The 19,971-nt window shown below is 34.5% G+C and overlaps 3 protein-coding genes across 4 annotated transcripts; 2 read left to right on the top strand and 1 right to left on the bottom strand.

Moving 5' to 3' along the window:
- The first annotated feature begins 5,511 nt into the window (after positions 1 to 5,511).
- LOC106303785 (beta-galactosidase 12-like) lies at positions 5,512 to 10,258 on the top strand. Of its 2 annotated transcripts, XM_013740104.1 has the most exons (19): positions 5,512 to 5,612; positions 5,719 to 5,769; positions 6,039 to 6,134; positions 6,261 to 6,373; positions 6,461 to 6,527; positions 6,615 to 6,707; positions 6,845 to 6,991; positions 7,549 to 7,637; positions 7,774 to 7,879; positions 7,963 to 8,047; positions 8,125 to 8,243; positions 8,330 to 8,491; positions 8,560 to 8,741; positions 8,844 to 8,953; positions 9,040 to 9,149; positions 9,246 to 9,356; positions 9,472 to 9,576; positions 9,668 to 9,873; positions 9,952 to 10,074. In XM_013740104.1, exons 3-19 carry the CDS (start codon positions 6,039 to 6,041, stop codon positions 10,064 to 10,066), a joined length of 2,016 nt encoding a protein of 671 aa, XP_013595558.1. In that variant the 5' UTR covers positions 5,512 to 5,612; positions 5,719 to 5,769; the 3' UTR covers positions 10,067 to 10,074. The 2 variants fall into 2 exon arrangements, with proteins under 2 accessions (XP_013595558.1, XP_013595557.1); XM_013740103.1 differs by having other exon boundaries at positions 5,512 to 5,769; positions 9,952 to 10,258.
- Positions 10,259 to 13,295: 3,037 nt separating this feature from the next.
- Positions 13,296 to 15,515, top strand: LOC106306040 (protein phosphatase 2C 56-like). Its single transcript, XM_013742492.1, has 4 exons — positions 13,296 to 14,253; positions 14,351 to 14,641; positions 14,740 to 14,845; positions 14,936 to 15,515. Exons 1-4 carry the CDS (start codon positions 13,780 to 13,782, stop codon positions 15,292 to 15,294), a joined length of 1,230 nt encoding a protein of 409 aa, XP_013597946.1. The 5' UTR covers positions 13,296 to 13,779; the 3' UTR covers positions 15,295 to 15,515.
- Positions 15,516 to 15,525: 10 nt separating this feature from the next.
- LOC106306041 (mitogen-activated protein kinase kinase 1) lies at positions 15,526 to 18,092 on the bottom strand. Its single transcript, XM_013742493.1, has 8 exons — positions 17,829 to 18,092; positions 17,514 to 17,598; positions 17,294 to 17,428; positions 16,983 to 17,207; positions 16,712 to 16,894; positions 15,983 to 16,206; positions 15,853 to 15,898; positions 15,526 to 15,764 (listed from the first exon to the last, which is right to left on the bottom strand). Exons 1-8 carry the CDS (start codon positions 17,897 to 17,899, stop codon positions 15,672 to 15,674), a joined length of 1,062 nt encoding a protein of 353 aa, XP_013597947.1. The 5' UTR covers positions 17,900 to 18,092; the 3' UTR covers positions 15,526 to 15,671.
- Between the last annotated feature and the right edge of the window lie 1,879 nt (positions 18,093 to 19,971).

Here is a 19,971-nt window from a genome sequence, read left to right as displayed (position 1 = left end):
GTATAAATAGGGGTGCTTAGCACCATTTGTAATCATCCAAGAATCAAGAAAAACAAAGAGAGAAAATATTTGTAAGAGAGAGTTTCCAAAAACAAAATCTTTGTAGTAAACCCTTTCCTAAATATTAAGAGTCTTCTTCTTAAATCTTTTAGTTGTCTAATCTCATCTTCATCTCATCGATATTGGGTAATATTCCCAACAGTATATGTCGGTTTTACTAGAAAACTTTCGTATGTTTCCATAAAAAGTAACCAAAAAGTAACTATTTTATTAAAAAATGCGTATGTTTTAAAGAGGATGTTTCAGGAACTCTTAAGAAAATGTCATATTAGATAGCAATATCACAACTCACAGGCGGATATTTAAACTGGACATATCTATGAAAAAAAACACATTTCGACGTGGTTGCACCAAATTGCTACTGGACCTGGACAACCTTTAGCTACAAAGCTTCTATGTTATTAAAATTGAAATATTTTTTAGTATTATTTGAAAACATGGATACACTAGTATAAATGAAAATTGTTCAGAAACATGGAAAGTAGTATTCTTAGTACTTTATTTTATTTACATATTTAGCTATTGTATTTACAATAAATTAAATACTTTTTTTATATTTCTTTTTATTTAAAGATTATGTCACTGCATTTAAAATTAATTTAAATTAATTAATTACAATTCTGAAACTTATCTAACCAAATCGATATTCATTATTAATATTATACGAATATTAACTAAATCATATGTATTAAAGGAAGATAATATTTTCTTATATTATATCAAATTGCATCAAGTTATAAAATTTATAATATAATATTATGTACAAATAAAAAAATTATTATCAAACATCTATATTATAAAATATTATATTTTATTCTATCTGTAAATTACAAAATATAAAAATATACATTAGATTTTTTTATAAAACCAACGGTTTATGAGTTCACGTTGGATCTAATTAAATCAAACATCTATCAAGTCCAAGTTCTAGTTATTAACTTAAATAAAGAGTTAGTACTAACGGGCCTTAATTAGAAGAAAATGTTAGCCCATTTGAACTTGAAATTTGGATGGATAAATCCGATATACGTATGAGGAATCCAGTGGACTTATGGGGGGATATACGACTCAACTCCTCTCTATTTTTTTTTTTCAGCAGCACATGTGACATGTACGGTTTGTAAACTAACGGTACGACTGGTTTTCTCACTACCACCCGCAAACATAGCTTTTGCGGTTTGTAGCGATTGTTGACGTTTTGCAATAATCAGTCAAACCGATCTAAACCTCATAAATTCAAAAACTGGTTCCAGCTAACGTTTGCGGTTGCGGGAGAATAATTTTTTTCTTTTTATAAAACAATATAAATACAAAAATAAAAATATTCAATAAAAATTTTAAATTGGAATTATAAAAAAACTAAAATATATCTATTATATTTTAATTAATATTATAAAATTTTAAAATAAAAATATTTTCTATAATTTTAAAAAATTCAAAACTATAACTTTCTAAATATAATTTTTATATTTTTTTATAATATTATGATTTTTGATGTTTTTATAATTATATAAAATATATATATTGTTAATTTATTATTTAACCGTTGTTGCATTTGGTAGTTAACCAGTCATAACTATCCCATAAACACACAAAATTCTAACCGTAGAACCAGTCGTACAAATATTTTAAAACCGTTAGAAACCATAACCACCCGCATCCGCGAACTTCCGCAACCGCAAACGAAACCCCTGTGTTTGAACCAGTCACACCGTAAGAGTAACAGTATTTGGTGTTGGTGAATGTTGTGTGCGGGGGGAGGTGGTGGTTTTGGACAGGGTAGTGTTGTTAGGATTTGGTCAATTAGAGCTACGTGGTAGTCTTTGGTTGGTTAGTCCACCGTGGAAGGTGCAGCATTGTAGTTTGCGAACTTAAGTTATGGGATGCGGCTACTTGACCTTCTCAACCAACCACGAATGTCAACTAAACCTCATTGCATAACTTCACTTATTGATTCTAATTAATATACCCGAGTACCCAAAAACCTCCCTTTTTCTTTTGGAATTTGTTGTTAACTTTACAATATGGTTTGGGTAGGCTTTGCCCACATTGTTCGTCCGATTTGTGACCAACATGTAGATTTTTAATTATTAAAATATTATATTTAAAAATCAAGAAAAATAGTGTTTTCAAAAATCTTTTGAGAAATAGTTCGTAAAGAAATAGAAAAAATGTAAATTACTCAACTGGTTCAACTTCAAGGTCACCCGGCCAAAGCAACTCGACTGGTGTTTCATTGACTTTCCCATAATTTACTTTGGAGAAGAAAACATATGCATTCTGACGTACAAAAAATAAAGTAGACATATGCATTCAATAATCAATTTCTTACGAGGTATGCTCGAGTTAATTCTTACGACGGGTAATTACAAAGCTACGTTAGGAAGATGTATTAAACCAAGGGTTTTAGAAGCTTTTAGGGTGTTTTAATTTTTATGGGATTTAGGTGAGTTCTAAAGTTATTTGGGTGATTTTCGTGAAATTTTAAAAATACATTAAAAAATCTTAGGTGATTTGATAAGATATCTTGTATAGATTTTAAAGTTTTTTAGGTGATTTGAAATAGTAAATACTAGTTTTGGTCAATATATTTTTCTTCTTACAGGTTTACCTAATTAATAACACTATGAATATGCATAATGAAATCAAACTTGGCGATTAATCTTTGTCAAATTTCTCAAGCTAATGGATAGTAGATACTCGTACAGATAGATGCATAGACAGACAAGGATTCATAAAAAAAAACAATTTAGAACAAAAAAGTAAAATAAATTGATACTGCACCAAGGTCACGTATGTAAAGCATCTGCCTACATAGTTTCTATTATATTAGCTCTCCAATTATTAGTATTCACTCCACGAGCCCAACTAATCATCGAGTTCCACATTAACTGTGACATGTGCGCATGTTTCCTCATTCTCAATGTCTGAAAAGTTCTGTTCGTTTTTACCAAACTAACTTGAGTACATGAAACTCCTCTGATCAAGGAGATGGTGCTCAGGTTGTGGGATGACTTGTTGGTGTGAAGCACTTCCTCTGCTTCTTCTTATGCCCAAGTCTGTGTTAAATTATTCAACACACTGTAGGCAGAATGTGTTGACTTAATACAAGTACATCTCTCACCATTCTCAGTGACTCCTGAGTGTAAAGCATCAAAGATTGGACCCAAAGACCTCTGATATGGCATGTTGTTGATCCCCAAATACCATATGAGTTGAAGCATTCTCCAATAGCTAGATTTCAGGATGTGAAGTGGTACCAGAGGTTGTGTTATTAAGTTTTCCTCATCAACAACTCCAGAGGTTATACCATTTGTGAATCACTTGCTTCTAGCCAGTGTTCCTCCTCGATCGAGCCTTCCCTTGGAGAGATACCAGAGACAACTCATCCCCTTGATCAATCAGTAGAACTGTTTCCTTCAGTAGCTTCTGAGTTCTCTCAGTCTTGTTGCTTGCCATAGCCAAAGGCAAGCTCGAAAATCATTTTATAGTCATCCACAAAATAAACATCAAGACCTTCTGTCACATTATCCGCCAGCTCTTCAATGTCTGTCCGGTTTCCCTCTAGAAATATTAGTCTTCATTTGACTCCGTCTGGCCGCTATGGTTTTCTCCTTCACCTGAAATAGAGTGTAAGAAACTTGCAGCAAATTCTGTAATATGTCCAAAAAGCATTAACAGAGTTAGAGTAACTAACTTATCCCACCAATAGGAAGAATAAAGTTCATCAATTTATCACTAATTCAACTTATCTAAACCCCGTCAATATTTACATTGGGAGGCAAAAAAAGAGAGAGATGCGAGGGAAAGATAAAGAACAAACTCACAAGACCTGGTTTTTGTCTATGAGCTTATGAGTTGAGAAGAAAGCAGCTCAAAGTGATTCATTGCGTGGCAGCTCGAACCGATCAACAATTCTACAGCAAAAATGGGGTGAAAGCTTCCTGAGAAGTGATAATACCGAGATCGATGAACTCGCCCTCACTCTCTTCGTCCCGTTCTCTACGAAGTGATGAAATCACCATGCAGGTTTCACAGAATTTTAGGTTAGAGAAACCTGTTACAGCAAGAGTTGGAGGTTTTTTTTTACGGCAAGGCAATATTTTTTTCTTTCAGTTCTCTCAAATAACATCTATTGGGGTTGTTTTTCACACAATTGTTCGACTTTATTATTTGTAATAATATTTTATTCACTTTTATACATATAAATTAAAGAATGACTCAAACTTATAAATAAATTAAAATAAAGTATTAACCAATTATCATAGCTAGGAACCAATCACCATTTTAATTTATATTATTTCTATTTGTTTTTCCAAATAACACAGAGAGAATTGTTTATATTATTTCTGTTTGTTTTTCCAAATAACACAGAGAAAATAAGACAGTTTCAGGTAACGTTTGCAACGAATTGTTCTCAATTGGTGAAGATGATTTCGGAACCAGAAGAATGACCATCATTTGAAAGTTATATGGAAGACATTAAGCTTTTAAAAAGAAGTTTTCTCAACTCAGACATCGTTCATGTACCCCGGACGGAGAACCTACGGGTGAATAGCTTAGCACGCTTTTAAAAAGAAGTGCTAGGAAAGAACTCTCATTCGTCGTTCATGCGGAGTTACCGATTTAATTTACAAAGTCAACATGAGTCTGTAAATGTTTGCTGTAAAAAAAAAACACAGAGAAAATTATATAAAGTTTACAAAAATCTTTTATAAATCGAAGGCACCAAACTATATGGAATAAACAAAATTATTCAAAAACTTACCTATTTTAAATAAAAAAGCTATGATTTAGTTTAGAAGAATAAATACAATCAATCCATAATAATTAAACCAATCAAATATGCTATACCTAAAATTACATTTCTAATTAAAAAATTACATAATATTATTTAAGATAATCTTTAATTTTATACAATTATTAATTGATTTAAAATTATAAGTAAATGAAATAAAAATAATAATTATAATTTATTTTTTTTGTAAATATTCAAATCTGTGCATATGCACGGGAGAATCACCTAATAAAACTAGTAAATCATAAAATACTAAATCTATGGATCCGCGTGTTAATGTAAAGGTTAGATGATTAAAAATTATTTAGGTAGTTAATCTAATTAAATTTGACAATTATAAAATGGAAAGTGAAAACAAAATAGAAAAGTCAGTCAATATTTCTTTTCAAGAAAAAAAGTCAGTCAATATTTCCATGGACTGCTTTAAATTTTTGTTAATGTTCATCTTTCTATATATTTTATTAAATAAATTGCAGATTTAAAAATTGAAAATCTATATTTTCAAGTGTAATGAATGGAATTATGAAATAAAATATTAAATTGTAAATAATTGCTCTAGATTTTTATAATTAAATAAGATGGCATGTGCATCAACCTTAATATATAAATAGCTTCAGAGAACCTCATTAGTTCCAAAACCCACGAATCCAGTACCTCAAACTTTCGTTGGAATCTTTCTTACCAGTTTTTCAAAACAAAAACATCCAAAGGTTTGGTTTTTGCAACTACAGGAAGAGATGGGGCTCAACTTTAGGTATAAAGCATGGGTTTTTCTGTGGGTTCTTTGTTGTTCATCGTTGATTAGTTCAGTTAAAGCAACAGTAACTTACGATCATAAAGCTGTGATAATCAATGGTCAGAGAAGGATCCTTCTATCTGGCTCCATTCACTACCCAAGAAGCACACCTGAGGTATTCTTCAACATTTTTAATTATGTAGAAAACAACCTCTTAGTGATATATGTATGGAGTATAGTTATGCTGAATCCAATTATATATTTTTTTCTTCTCTTCTTTTCTATGAATTTTTCTGTGTTGTCAATGAATCCCTGTTCCCAAAAATTTTTGTGCATATGGGCGTTTCCGGGTTTTGCTTATAGTTTACACTATTTCATTACAATTTTTTTTTTTGTAAAAGATGATTAAATGAAAATCTTGTGAATGATCTACTTTATATGCAGATGTGGCCTGATCTTGTAAAGAAGGCAAAAGAAGGAGGCCTGGATGTAATACAGACTTATGTTTTCTGGAATGGGCATGAACCTTCTCCTGGACAAGTGATTTTACAAAACTAAACAAATATACTGTTTGTTTTTGTTTAACTCACAATCCAAAAAAAAAAAAACTCACAATCCAAATCATAACCCGTGACTAATGCTTTCTATTTTTTTTCTTTTGTTTAGTATTACTTTGAGGAAAGATATGATCTGGTTAAGTTCATCCAGCTGGTACAACAAGCTGGTCTCTACGTTCATCTCAGAATTGGTCCTTACGTTTGTGCTGAGTGGAACTTTGGGTAAACTTATGTTTTAATGTAAATAAATTTTGTCTAATTGTTTCTCTTTATCACAGTATATATTCAAATATGTTTTATGGATTTCAGAGGGTTTCCTGTTTGGCTCAAATTTGTTCCCGGTATGGCTTTTAGGACCGACAATGAACCTTTCAAGGTTTAAAACTCTCATTTTCCTCTAGAAAGTTCCCATTGTTTGGGGGTAATTTACTAACTTGAGAACAATTGATGTTATAATGAAAAGGCTGCAATGCAAAAATTCACTGAGAAGATTGTGGGGATGATGAAACAAGAAAAATTGTTTGAGACTCAAGGAGGACCCATCATTCTGTCGCAGGTTTGTATGTTTTCTTGTTGTTATTAGATAAGCGAAAAAATATTATTTAGTGTTGACAAAAAATGAAAAATGAATATTTACTGTCAAAAAAGTTTAGAATTTTATTGCATGTGTATAAAATATGGGAAAATGGGCAGATAGAGAATGAGTATGGACCAGTCGAGTGGGAGATAGGAGCACCAGGGAAGGCATACACAAAATGGGCGGCTCAAATGGCAGAAGGGCTCTCTACAGGTGTCCCATGGATTATGTGCAAGCAAGACGAAGATGTTCCTGATTCGATTGTATGTTTTCTTCTTTATTTTTTCTTTCAATTTTCTCCATTTAATTATTACGCATCTGTTTTTTTTTTGTCTATCTGGTTATATATTCTTTAGGCAAAAGAATAACTTTTTTTCCGTTTTCGTGTATTTAAAAAAAAAAAAAGAGAAAGCAAATACTTTTTTATGTTATGTTGTTTCTCTTTAAATCTTTATTTCTACTATCATAAATATACCTTCTTGTTCTTGTATTATTTCAGTTAAAGAAGAAGTTTGGTTAGTATTTCATTTTTTCTAGTTATATGTTCTTTAAGCAAAGAAGTTTTGTTTCAAAAAATATTTTCTTGTCTTCTCTTATATTTCCTCTTAATAATATAATTATTATATATGTTTTCTTTAAGCAAAAGAAGTTGTTTGTTTATTCATATGTCTGAATTATTGAATCTCTTTTTGTGTTTTGTGTTCTATAGATCGAATCATCTTTCCTTATTTATTTTCTTGTTAGGTTACTTTTCTAGACACAACAATAAACTATTGAAAAATCTATTCACCACCACTAATTCGTTTTACTTGCTCAATAGATAAACACATGCAATGGTTTTTATTGCGAGGGTTTCAAACCAAAGTCAGACAACAAGCCGAAAATGTGGACTGAGAACTGGACTGGTTGGTAAGTCACACAACACAACTGTCCACACAAACCAACCAATTTTATTTAAAATATATCCAAACCGTGAATCCATGATTATTTAGGCATGTTTCACTACAAAAATAATATGTGTGTGAATCTGCACATAATTAATCAGGTTTCCTGAGTTTGGAGGTGCGGTACCATATAGACCAGCCGAAGACATCGCCTTCTCCGTGGCTCGTTTCATACACAACGGTGGCTCCTTCATGAATTACTATATGGTAACTTCTTTATTCTTTTGAATGATAAATAAAAGATTTGATTATTAAATATATAAGGAGAGTTAAGAAATGTTGTTAAACAGTACCATGGAGGAACAAACTTCGACAGAACAGCCGGTCAATTCATCGCTACTAGCTATGATTACGACGCTCCACTTGATGAATATGGTAATGTTAACTCTAATAACCTGAAAACAAACAATACTGAACATTTTCTAAAGCTTTTTGGGTTATGTGTTCAAAAGGCTTACCGAGAGAACCCAAGTATAGTCACTTGACAAAGTTACATAAGGTGATCAAGCTCTGTGAGCCAGCATTGGTCTCTGTTGATCCTACAGTCACATGGCTAGGCGACAAACTAGAAGTAATGGATACAATACGAATACTCATGAGAAAAGAAGAAAAAGATTCAAAGATTATTTACCTTTTTGTTTTTTGTTTTTCTTTCAGGCTCAGGTGTTCAAGTCCGAGTCATCTTGCGCGGCTTTTCTCTCAAACTACAATGATAGTTATGCTGCAAGAGTCTCGTTCTGGGGATCCACATATGATCTGCCTCCTTGGTCTGTCAGTATTTTACCTGACTGCAAAACCGAGTACTACAACACTGCAAAGGTAAAATCAACATACAAAGCTTACCTTGTTGAGATCAGTGAGAGTGACCTCAGTCTTACAAGTTACAGGTCCGTACACCAAGCATACATATGAAGATGGTTCCCACAAACACAAAACTATCGTGGGGATCATACAACGAAGATATTCCTTATCCAAATGACAATGACAATGGTACGTTCTCCCAAGATGGGCTTGTGGAACAGATAAACATGACCAGAGACAAGACGGACTATTTGTGGTATCTAGCAGAGTGAGTAAATATACTTGGAAACTCTTGACTTGCTAAACCTCACTCCCTTAACTGACTCTATGGAAGGAACTCACGGTTGGTTCTGTTTGCGTATATAATCAGCGTTGCGGTCAGTGATGATGAGAAGTTCTTGACGACTGGTGAAGACCCTCTTCTTACTATTGAGTCAGCTGGGCATGCTCTTAGTGTATTTGTTAATGGACAGTTTGCAGGTAATATTAATACAGGCCAAACTCATCCTCATGGTAGCTTGTCTTTGTCTTTGTTAATTAAAAAAAAAAACTTTTCATTGTTTCAGGAACTGCTTACGGATCACTGGAGAACCCAAAGCTAACATTTAGACAGAAGATCAAACTACATGCAGGAGTCAACAAACTTGCCCTGTTGAGCATAGCAGCGGGTCTCCCGGTTAGAAATCTATATGAATTACTTAGTTTATCTCTTCAAGTTTTGCCCACAAAAAGGATTACATTCTGAGCTTTTGTCTTCCCTTATTGCTCATAGAACGGTGGTGTGCACTATGAGACTTATAATACTGGAGTTCTTGGCCCAGTCACACTGACGGGAGTTAACTCCGGAACATGGGACATGTCTAAGTGGAAATGGTCCTACAAGGTGGTTCTGAAATTAAAGAGCAAATAACTTAACTCTATTTTTTTTTGTTTCTGAATCTTACCAACCATCATAACAATGAAATAAACATGTTTTTTTATTTATGTTACTCGAGCAGATTGGTACTAAGGGTGAGTCTCTGAGCCTTCATACCGAGGGTTCCACTGTGGAATGGAAAGAAGGATCATTGGTGGGCAAGAAACAACCCTTAACCTGGTACAAGGTAAGAGAAACTCAAGGATTGATGAACTTTACGTGCCAATCAAGTTAGGTCGAAAGACGGGATCCTTACCATCTCTTTTTTTTTTTTGCAGTCTACTTTTGACACGCCAGCAGGCAATGAACCGTTGGCTTTGGACATGAACACAATGGGGAAAGGCCAAGTTTGGATAAATGGGAAGAGCATCGGGAGACACTGGCCTGCATATACAGTTCGTGGGAATTGCGAACGCTGCAGCTATGCTGGAACCTTCACCGAGAAGAAATGTTTGAGTAACTGTGGAGAAGCTTCTCAAAGATGGTGAGTGAGGAAAAATACCTAATCTTCTTCTTCTTTAGGCCAAATTTAATCTTTTATTTTTGGGTCTCTTGTTTTCAGGTACCATGTGCCTCGTTCGTGGCTGAAGCCATCTGCAAACCTTATAGTTGTACTCGAGGAGTTGGGTGGTGACCCCAATGGGATCTCTCTTGTAGTAAGAACAGGCAAACAATAGCTTCTGACTCCATTTTTATAGGATGAAAACCTGTTTGTTTGTGCCTCTGCTTTGAAAATTAAAGACAGAATTAGAAGTTAGGGTTCTGTGAAAGTAAATTTCAAAAATGAAGGTTTCATCCGTATCATGTGTTTACTCATAGAGTACAAATTAGTGTATAAAGAATATTTTACATTTTCTTATCTATCTACATCTCCCTATTGTGAATGCTTTATGTAACGTTTAGATCATCAAACCTTTAGATATTTTCGATCAGTTCTAGGTATAAATGACTAATGAATGATGTAACGTTCCTAATTTGAAAAACAAAATTTCTGCAGCAGATATTCAATCATCAAGTCGAAAACTTATAAGAAAGTTATAACACCAAAACAGGAAAACACTGACCCTGAAGCTCATTATAAAAATCAATTGAGTCCAGAATCATCACCATTGTCTTAAGAGTCAGAGAACGGTGAAACTTCGAGATGGCAATTGGCAAGTCTCTCATAAAAAAAAAAAAAAAATCTCTCATAGACGAAGAAGACTCTTATTGACTAATATAATTTCCACTTTCCAATATCGATATCGATTTCATTCAGGAATTTTATTGGGCCTGCAATAATAATGCCCATCTAAAGGGAATCCTAGCGTAATTGATATTTACAAAAGCTTTTTTGTCATTGAACTGAGACGACATGTAGATATGATGGACTAGTAACATAGGGAAATAATATATAACCTGGCCATATTGATGCTTATCTCTCCCGAAATTTCTATATGGTGATCAACCGCATGCAGGAATGGTTAACACTAGCAGCATTGATACATACTGATTCGTAGTTAGTACTTGATCCATTACACGTAATGATTCTCAGAATAAACTATAATGATTGAGATGAATTGATGATCATAGAAACACTACTCAGGATGTGGTCCATTTACTTATTGATGTTGTCATGAGTTTGTGGGAAAAAAAACTCAAGAGTTGAAAGGTTTTTTTTTTGGTCAGAAAACTCAAGAGATTGATAAAATAAGCCTTTTCTTTTGTTAATGGAAACAAGATCATGTTGCATATCAAAATACTCGAATAGTCTGTTTCACCAATAATGGGAGGCGTCAATTATATGAATGGGATGTAAATATAGACCACTTTATTCATTATTTTGAGAATATCACAAAACATATAAGTAACCTGGTATATATAGTACAATTCTTTTGCTTCTGGTTACTGGTTAGGTTTTGATTACGTTGAACCTCCTTGCTTCTTCCCTTAACCGCATTCCCCGCAAGGAAAGCTAAAAGTATTAACATAAAAATAAGTAAACATAAATTAAAACATCCATCCACTACAATACATGTTTTCTTGGCCATCTTCTCAATTTCTCTAAGATATATAAGAGCCTCTTATATCTCATATTGATTTCAAAATATCTATGTTGTACAACTTTTCTATATTGGTTCATTGAATTTGAGGTGTCTTGGGTATTTTGTTCACTGCCCATACTCCAGAACCAACTTTCACATTTCCATTTCATATTACACATTGTCCAAAAGAAATACAGCACAAGTGGCACAAAACATATGGAACTTGATAAAAATATGTTGTATACTAGTAACGTTCTGTTGACAACCAAATAATATTTATTTATTTGAGATTTTAAGATTCAAGAAAAAAATAAGAGAGAGTTTAAAGACAAGATATTTACGGAATTTAATGGGTTGTCTTTGTCAGTGCAATGAATCTTTTTCTCTCGTCCAACACAACTCGAACCGTACACGTCACACTCTCTCGTTCACCAAAATAGACTTTTTCTTCCTCTACCTGTCGATCATCCACCGGTTTACCGCTGAACGTGGGACCATTATTATTCACGTTATTTTTTTTTTTTTTTGAACAACATTCACGTTATTTTCTTTCAATGATTTTTGTTCTTTATTGTGATAAAAATATGTTCCATACAAATAGTTTTGTTTTCTGGTCAAATGGTCAATACAAAGAGTAATTAGGGTCGAATTAATGGATTTCTATCAAAACATTTCGAAATAAAATGATTGCAAGTAGGTTTTAACCCATTTTATAATTGCGAGACGGTTATATTTTCGTGATGTTTACAGAAAAATACAAAGACCAAATTCTTTTGCAGAACCATTCTTTTTTTTATTTTATTTTCACCATTGTGCAGAACCATTCTATATATGGATTTTTAGTGGATTAAAGATTCGATTATATAGGTTATGAATATGGTTTGTTCCTACGCTAACAGATATATACAAAAATAGTTTGAAGTTTGACCAAAAAAGGTTTACAAATTATAAAAAATGATAATGTAATGATTCCCCTTAAATTATAATTATTAAGATATTTTACCGGTGGTCTTCTATTTTTCCAGAAAATAAGAACATCCAATTCTTTTCTTATCTTAATTATACGGATAAAATATTATTCTTATACTGAAAATGACAGAAGATTTGATTATTATTTTGTTTATTTTTTAAATGGTATACGAATATGATGTTTGGTTTATTTAGTCCAAAGGTTAGAAGTTACGAATAAACTTTCGTGTATTTCGGATTAAATCTGTATATATGACAAATAAATATATTGTAAATTACAAGACTTAAATCGGAATGTGACACGTACGTCTATTAGTGAAAGTCATCTACTAAAATATACTAGTACAATAATTTCATTAAACCGATTGCCTAACTAAAGTTAATGATTAAACAATAGTATTTTTTTGGTGAAATGATTAAACAAATTTCGTTGTGAAATTCTCTTAATTCAATGATTACTAAATATTAAATATTGAAGATACTGAGAATAAAAGAGCATGTGATTTGTTTTATAAATTGATGGTTTATAAAGAAGTTTTAACGTAATGCAAATAAAACCATTCATTAAATTGTAAAATTCTGGTTAGATAGATAATTTATCTGTGAAGTTAAATTTTTTGTTTTCATAGTAGTTATACTTATTCTAAAAATTTGTAATAGAATCATAAATTGTTTGATAAAATAACATAGGATTTTGGTTTTAGAATATTAATCCGGCCGAAAAAACTACCAATGAAAAACCTACAGATTTTTGAACACTGAAAACGTATCTTTTATAATTTTAAAATTTCAAGAACGAAACATCTCCCCTTATTACAAAAAAAAAAAAAACTAAAAGAAACAGATAATAGAAGTATAGAACATGACTTTATAATAAAATAAAATATAGATCAATACCTATATTTAAGTTAACATAAATAGCAGATTGTTGCCTTTGCATACCAATATCCTCCTCCTTTTTTTCTCTTTATATCTGTGAAGAAGAAGAAGGCGCATGAAGTATTAGAAGAAGAAAAAAAACAGTCTTCTTTCAACTTTTAGGTAGTAGGAATTAATTAAAGAGAGAGAGAGAAATATTTGCACAGAGTCATTAAGAGGTTCTAACGAATCACCCACAATCTAGGAAACCCTCGTTTGAAATTTAATTCAATTCAATTCAATTCATTCATCTTTTTTTTTTCTTTTTGCTGTGTGGTTGATTTTCCCGGGAAAATTGGTGTATCATCTGTTTCCTGCGGTAGCTAAAAGTTCCTTCTTTTTTTCTTGGTGAGGAGTCATGGGCTTCTTGTCTACATAGCTTCTTCTAATAAAGTTGTTTCTCCTCAAATCTTTTTGTAGAAGATCTGTCGACTTTTCACTTTTGTTCCATTAAAGCTCAAAGCTTTACGATTCCAACAATGGAGGAGGTATCTCCGGCGGTTGCTATGCCTTTCATGCCATTCCCCGAGACCCCCCAGATGGAGCTCGCAGGGATCATGCTGGGTAAAGGCTACTGCAACGGCCAATACTCAGCTCAAGATTCCGACAACAACGGCGAGACTTCTTCGTGTTCTGTTTCTGGAGCTCAATCTAGAATAGTTTCGGCATCATCATCATCCGGAGAAGGGATCAACGGCTCCGACGAGAGATCGACGGTTCAGAGCGAGAAGAAGATGATAAGCAGAACGGAGAGCAGGAGCCTGTTCGAGTTCAAGAGTGTGCCTTTGTACGGTTTTACTTCGATCTGTGGGAGAAGACCGGAGATGGAAGATGCTGTCTCCGCGATACCTAGGTTCCTTCAATCTCCGACCAATTCGCTGGTGGATGGTCGGTTCAATCCTCAGTCAACCGCTCATTTCTTCGGTGTCTACGACGGGCACGGCGGTTCTCAGGTAAAAAAAAAAGTCAACGGTCTCCCGAGTATATTCCGACCAGATCCGATAATTTAGTAGAAAAGTCAACCGCTTTGTGTTGTGTTGTGTTGTGTAGGTTGCGGACTATTGTAGAGAGAGGATGCATCTGGCTTTAGCTGAGGAGGTAGCCAGGGAGAATCCGACGCTCTGCGATGGCGACACGTGGCAGGAGAAGTGGAAGAGGGCTTTGTTCAACTCGTTCCTCCGCGTTGACTCGGAGATCGAGTCGGTGGCCCCGGAGACGGTTGGGTCAACCTCGGTGGTCGCTGTCGTTTTCCCGACTCATATCTTCGTCGCGAATTGCGGCGACTCCAGAGCCGTTATTTGCCGTGGCAAAACTGCTCTCCCTTTGTCCACTGACCACAAAGTACGCATAATAGCTATTTTCCGACAAAACAGTTTGGATCTATAGTTAGATTGGTTGTGTCAGTTTTATGAATCCATTTCTTATGTATTTGTGTGTAGCCGGATAGAGAAGATGAAGCGGAGAGGATTGAAGCAGCCGGAGGGAAAGTGATCAGGTGGAACGGAGCTCGTGTCTTTGGTGTTCTCGCCATGTCAAGATCCATTGGTAAGCTTTCCTTACATTACTAACTAAAAGATCAATGGTTATTAAATAGAAATCTTTTTTTTTACTTACAAAACATATATTGTGTGACAGGCGATAGATACTTGAAACCGTCGATCATTCCAGATCCGGAAGTGACGGCTGTGAGGAGAGTTAAAGAAGATGACTGTCTCATTCTGGCGAGTGACGGTGTTTGGGATGTAATGACGGGTGAGGAAGCGTGCGAGATGGCGCGGAAGCGGATTCTCTTGTGGCACAAGAAGAACGCGATGGCTGGAGATGCGTCGTTGCTCACGAATGAGAGGAGAGGGGAAGGGAAAGATCCGGCCGCAATGTCCGCAGCTGAGTACTTGTCAAAACTGGCGTTACAGAGAGGGAGCAAAGACAACATCACCGTGGTGGTGGTTGATTTGAAGCCTCAGAGGAAATTCAAGAGCAAGCCCTTGAATTGAAGCAGATGGTCCTTTTTCTTCTCTTTTTTAATCACTGAATATGTAATGTGTTTTTTTTTTAAATTATTTTTTAACTAACATTATAAATTTACAATCGTATGATATAATGTAGCTTAAAGTGTTAAGCTCTTCTAAGCATATCCTAAAAGCCCCTTGTATTTTTCTTCCCGGGCTAATTGTAATATGGTTACAAACTTACAATATACATTAATTATTGTTTATCCAAATAAATTTCAATACTTTGAAAATATAAATATATTTTAATGTTTATCAAAATAATTCTCTCATAAGTCGCAACATCACGTAAATATCGTCTCTTCCAGTGGATATAAAATATATATATAACTTGGTGTTAAAAGGATTGTTCAAACTCGGTTCTAGCTGTTAGCTAGTGGGGGAATCAAAGATCCTGCGGCGGTGAAGTAAGACGAGAGATCCACATCTTCAAACATGTTCACGAACCTATGTTCCTAGGAATAGCAAGAATCAAAGAAAGTTGTTAAGAGTGGTTTACAAGAAGAAAGATGACAGAGTTACTCTTCTTGTATGATTACTCACCAGAAGCTCCTTTGCTGATTTCCTATCCCTTGGATCTTTTTGTACACTACACGAGTCATAAAAGCATCATTTCAAAAGCCCACTCGTTACAGAAACATAACGTGAAACGGTCTGAAAAAATATGTCTAACCATTGCGAGATGAAGGAGCAAAACTCTGGAGAAAACAGATGGGAAGGTGCACGAGGAGGCGGGTTTTCAACAATGGCGTCAACTAGCTCATACATGCTAGTCCATCCCTTCATGTTTTCAGGAGGAGTATACGGAAACTTACCCGTTGCACATTCGAGCAGAACCACTCCCAAACTCCAAATATCACACTTGTTCCCATACGCTTTTCCACTGATTCTCTCTGGCTGAAAGACAGATGAGAATAATACCGGTAATTCATACAAAAGCTCATTTTGACTCTGATGCATGCAATATGTACTAAAAATCGGTGTAGGCTACAAATCTATTATAGCCAAAACAATTTTTTTTAAATTCCGATTTCTATAATTTAAATTAGTTTAAACCATAAGAAAAATCGGATAAAATTGATGTAAATGGATATAAACTAGTCTAAATTTATTAAATCAGACAATAATATTAGTGTGTATCCATAAGTTTGTCTAATTTTTTTTGTATATCTTATATTTATAATTCATAAAAATAATTTTATATTAAACCGAAAAAATTAAAATATCCAATATAAATATAAAATATAAAATATATATAAAAATAAATTAATAATTCATTAACGTATATGCCGCATTTAATAGCTAGTTTACTAAACGGTTAGTTACCGCCTGCGGATTTGTCGAACATTGATTTCATGCATGGTTGGTGAGGGTTGAGAGGTGAATAGAGGAAACTACTCACCGACATATAGAAGTCAGTGCCCACGAAGGTATTCGCTAGACTGCTTGTGCTAGACAATATCTTGCTGACACCAAAGTCGGCGATCTTGACTTCACCTCTGTGATTGATTAGCAAGTTGGAAGGCTTCAAGTCCCTATGAATGATTCGCCTCTCATCGTGAATATAGCACAAGCCTCGGAGCACCTAGTCGAAGAAAAAAAGCTTAGTTATGTGTTCTCCAAGAGCCAGATAAAAATAGAAACCGTGTTTTATAAGTTTTTGCGTAGAGTACTCGCTTGGAGATGGCAGCAAGCATGTTTTCAGGAACTCTCTGGACTTTCTTCAACAAATCCAAAAGAGATCCACCGTCCATGAACTCCATTACGATTGAAACGAGACCGTTATGGTAGAAAGACTGATAACATGAGACGAGATATGGGCATTGCGAGGCCAAGTTTATCCTCAGCTCCTGAGAAATGGCTCGACATGTGGACTCTTCTGTGTTTAACTGAATAACCTGAATATAATATAATGTGTCATCGTTTGTTCAGACAAGAGAAGAATAACATTTGAAAAGAAACAACCAACAAAACAGAACCGGACCTTAGTAGCGAAAAACTGTTGAGTTAGTTTGTGTTTAACCAGCTGAACACTACCACTGCTTCCTTTGCCAATGACTTTGATCACTTCAAGATCAGCCAAACTCAACTGGTTGTCCAATGGATCAATAGGTGGTGGCTGCACAAAAAGATTTCAACTTTCTTATTGATAACAATGTAAGAGAAGAGAGCGAGATCTCAGTTTTCAAGAAGCTGAGACTTACAGCTCCAGGCTCAGAATGAGATACTGTCTGGATTCCATCTTTGTTCACTTGAAGGTCTCCATCCTTGAACGTTCCGCTCTGTGTTCTAAACCATTGTAACAACGTTAGAAGACTCATCGAAACATAGTCCAACAATTTTACACAATAGAATCACTTTTGGTAATGAAAACGAATCCTAAAAAGTGAGCTCTGATTTGTTAAATTAGCAAGAGATCTAGATTCGAAGGAGAGCATCTTCATTTGAAGAATAAAATAAAAAGTAATCACCAAAAACATTAGGAAGAATCCAAAAAGAGAGGAGAGAGAGAGAGGTACAAGAATTTGGAGATGGATTGCTCAGGAGGAGGGAGAGAGATGGGATTAAGACTCAAGGTGCCTCTCTTCATGTCTGATCAGAGAGATCAAAGCAACACGAACGGATACACAGTAGCAGAGGTCAGAGAGATTAGAAAAATGACGAACGCTAGACAGACGTCGTGTAGCTCACCACTATGAAATATGAATAAGAAGAAGACGAAGACTATATGGTCATTGACTTCTCCTTGACTCGTATTTTCTTCCTTTTAAAAGTTTTTTTATTTTATCACCAAACATCATTACATTTTAACTTCCCCACTTTTCAATGTTCCCATTAAGACAAAGCCATTAAGACAAAGAAGAGAGGCTAATGATGATGATTATTGTTTTAATTGTACTAGTCTTATGATTAATTTTCTTCGAGGAATGGTCTTATTGTTGTGATATTATTTTTTTATTTGCATTATGTAACAGCTTCTTGATATTAATTATTGCTTAAACACACAAAATACAATCTATATTTAAATCGTCATGATTATTAAATAAACACTACATGAAAAAATAATAAAAAGTACAATATACATAAGTGATGTTGAATTGGACGTAATTTAATACTACCTCCGTTCCTGAAAATAAGATGTTTTAGATTTTTTTCTTGTTCCACAAAGATAGATTTTCTATATTGTTAAGGTACTTTTTTATACTTTTGAGAAACATAAATTGAGAATATTTGAATTAATTAAATTTCATTAGTGAAAAGTTATTGGAAAGTGTATAATAAAATAAAAAATAAATTAAATTATAAATATTTATTAAATTCTTAATAAGCGTGCATACTCTAGAAAATCTTACTTTCAGGAACAGAGAGAGTATTTGTTGTACCTATTACCTAATTCTCTCTTTTTTCAAAAGAAGTACAAGCATTCTTAAAAACAAGTTTTTTTCTTTGAGAGTTTGATAAAACTATTTTCTAATTGGACTATTTGATCCACAGTATAGGAGATCATGATAGACTATTCTACATGATTTTGATAGGGATTATGTGAGAACAGAAGTTTAAATCTCTATTAGTGTGACTATTAGACAAAAGCATCGAAGGTTTTTCTCTCTCCTTTCCTTCTTCTCCCCCGAACTTTTTCTTCCCCTGCCTCAACTCTACTTGTTTCTTCGGTGACTGGCGCGTGGTGGCTCCTCTAGCACCACTGCCGGTCTAGTTTGCTTTGATTAGCTTTCTATTGTGTATTTTCTGTTGTTTTTAAGCTTTGGAAGGAGATTTCGCAGACTGGAGTTTCTAGATCTAAGTGTTTATCGATGCTCTTATTTGTTGAGGTGGTCATGGGCTTTCTGTTTGGTGTCCGTCGTCGTGAATCGCGATGGTATCTCCCAGATTCATGCTCCTGGTTTTCCTCCATTCGATTTGGGTGGTAGAAGTGAAGGGCTCATGCTCGTTGTGTTGTGGCCTTACGGTGGTTTTGGGATATTTGGTTGGATCCAGAACCGGTGAAGTGCGACGCTAGCCCCTGCCCATGAGTTTCTCCTGTTTGCGGTCCCTTCCTCGTTTCTATGCTATCTTGGTGGCCATTGTGGAAAGGTGAGTGAGGTTTAGATGTGTATGTGACTTGACGTATTGCTTGAGCTTGGGAGTTCTGCTTCTTTTCATTGAAGTCATCCTCAGTGTTTTTGATCTTTGACGATAAGAAACTTTGCGAGACCATTTCTAGTGTTTGAGAGGATCGAAAGGAGATAGATGTTTTTTCTGGAGCTTTTGCTTCAGTGATGGTCGATTGCCGCTGATTTGCTCGTGTTAATGTTGGATTTGGAGTGGTTTTTATCTAGTTACCGGCTGTTGAATAAGACGTAGTCGAGAAGCTTTCTTAGGCTTTGCCTTAGGGTGATGGTATGTTGGTGCGTATGAGGCGCGTGGAGAACTCTTTCAAGGTCCAATGGCGAGACTTAGTTGGGATTGAAGGGTGTTTACAACGACGGTTAAAGATTCTAACCTCTTCTAGTTCAGTTATATGTATTGGTGATGTTTGTGTGCTTCAAGTCCTTCTTGTTACTCCTTTCTACTGGTGTTAGTGGTTGATGAGGTCTCGCTAGGTAAGTTCATCTTCGAGTGCATGGTTGAGCATTCCTTGCTGAAGCTTGGTTATCACTCTTC

The sequence above is a fragment of the Brassica oleracea genome, chromosome C7 (genome assembly GCF_000695525.1).
Source record: "Brassica oleracea var. oleracea cultivar TO1000 chromosome C7, BOL, whole genome shotgun sequence".
Lineage (NCBI taxonomy): Eukaryota > Viridiplantae > Streptophyta > Magnoliopsida > Brassicales > Brassicaceae > Brassica > Brassica oleracea.
The sequence above is the reverse complement of the archived record's forward strand: the minus strand, read 5'-3'. Positions and strand labels throughout refer to the sequence as shown.

Bases quoted from the DNA above. Each gene is read 5' to 3' on its own strand.
- LOC106303785 (XM_013740103.1), top strand. From the start codon at position 5,596: ATGGGGCTCAACTTTAGGTATAAAGCATGGGTTTTTCTGTGGGTTCTT. The intron at 8,492-8,559 runs GTAAAATCAACA...TACAAGTTACAG, and splicing joins AGTACTACAACACTGCAAAG to GTCCGTACACCAAGCATACA. The intron at 9,577-9,667 runs GTAAGAGAAACT...TTTTTTTTGCAG, and splicing joins AACCCTTAACCTGGTACAAG to TCTACTTTTGACACGCCAGC.
- LOC106306040 (XM_013742492.1), top strand. From the start codon at position 13,780: ATGGAGGAGGTATCTCCGGCGGTTGCTATGCCTTTCATGCCATTCCCC. The intron at 14,254-14,350 runs GTAAAAAAAAAA...TGTGTTGTGTAG, and splicing joins ACGGGCACGGCGGTTCTCAG to GTTGCGGACTATTGTAGAGA. The intron at 14,642-14,739 runs GTACGCATAATA...ATTTGTGTGTAG, and splicing joins CTTTGTCCACTGACCACAAA to CCGGATAGAGAAGATGAAGC.
- LOC106306041 (XM_013742493.1), bottom strand. From the start codon at position 17,899: ATGAAGAGAGGCACCTTGAGTCTTAATCCCATCTCTCTCCCTCCTCCT. The intron at 17,429-17,513 runs GTAAGTCTCAGC...CTTTTTGTGCAG, and splicing joins CTCATTCTGAGCCTGGAGCT to CCACCACCTATTGATCCATT. The intron at 16,895-16,982 runs GTACTCTACGCA...TTCTTCGACTAG, and splicing joins TTGCTGCCATCTCCAAGCGA to GTGCTCCGAGGCTTGTGCTA.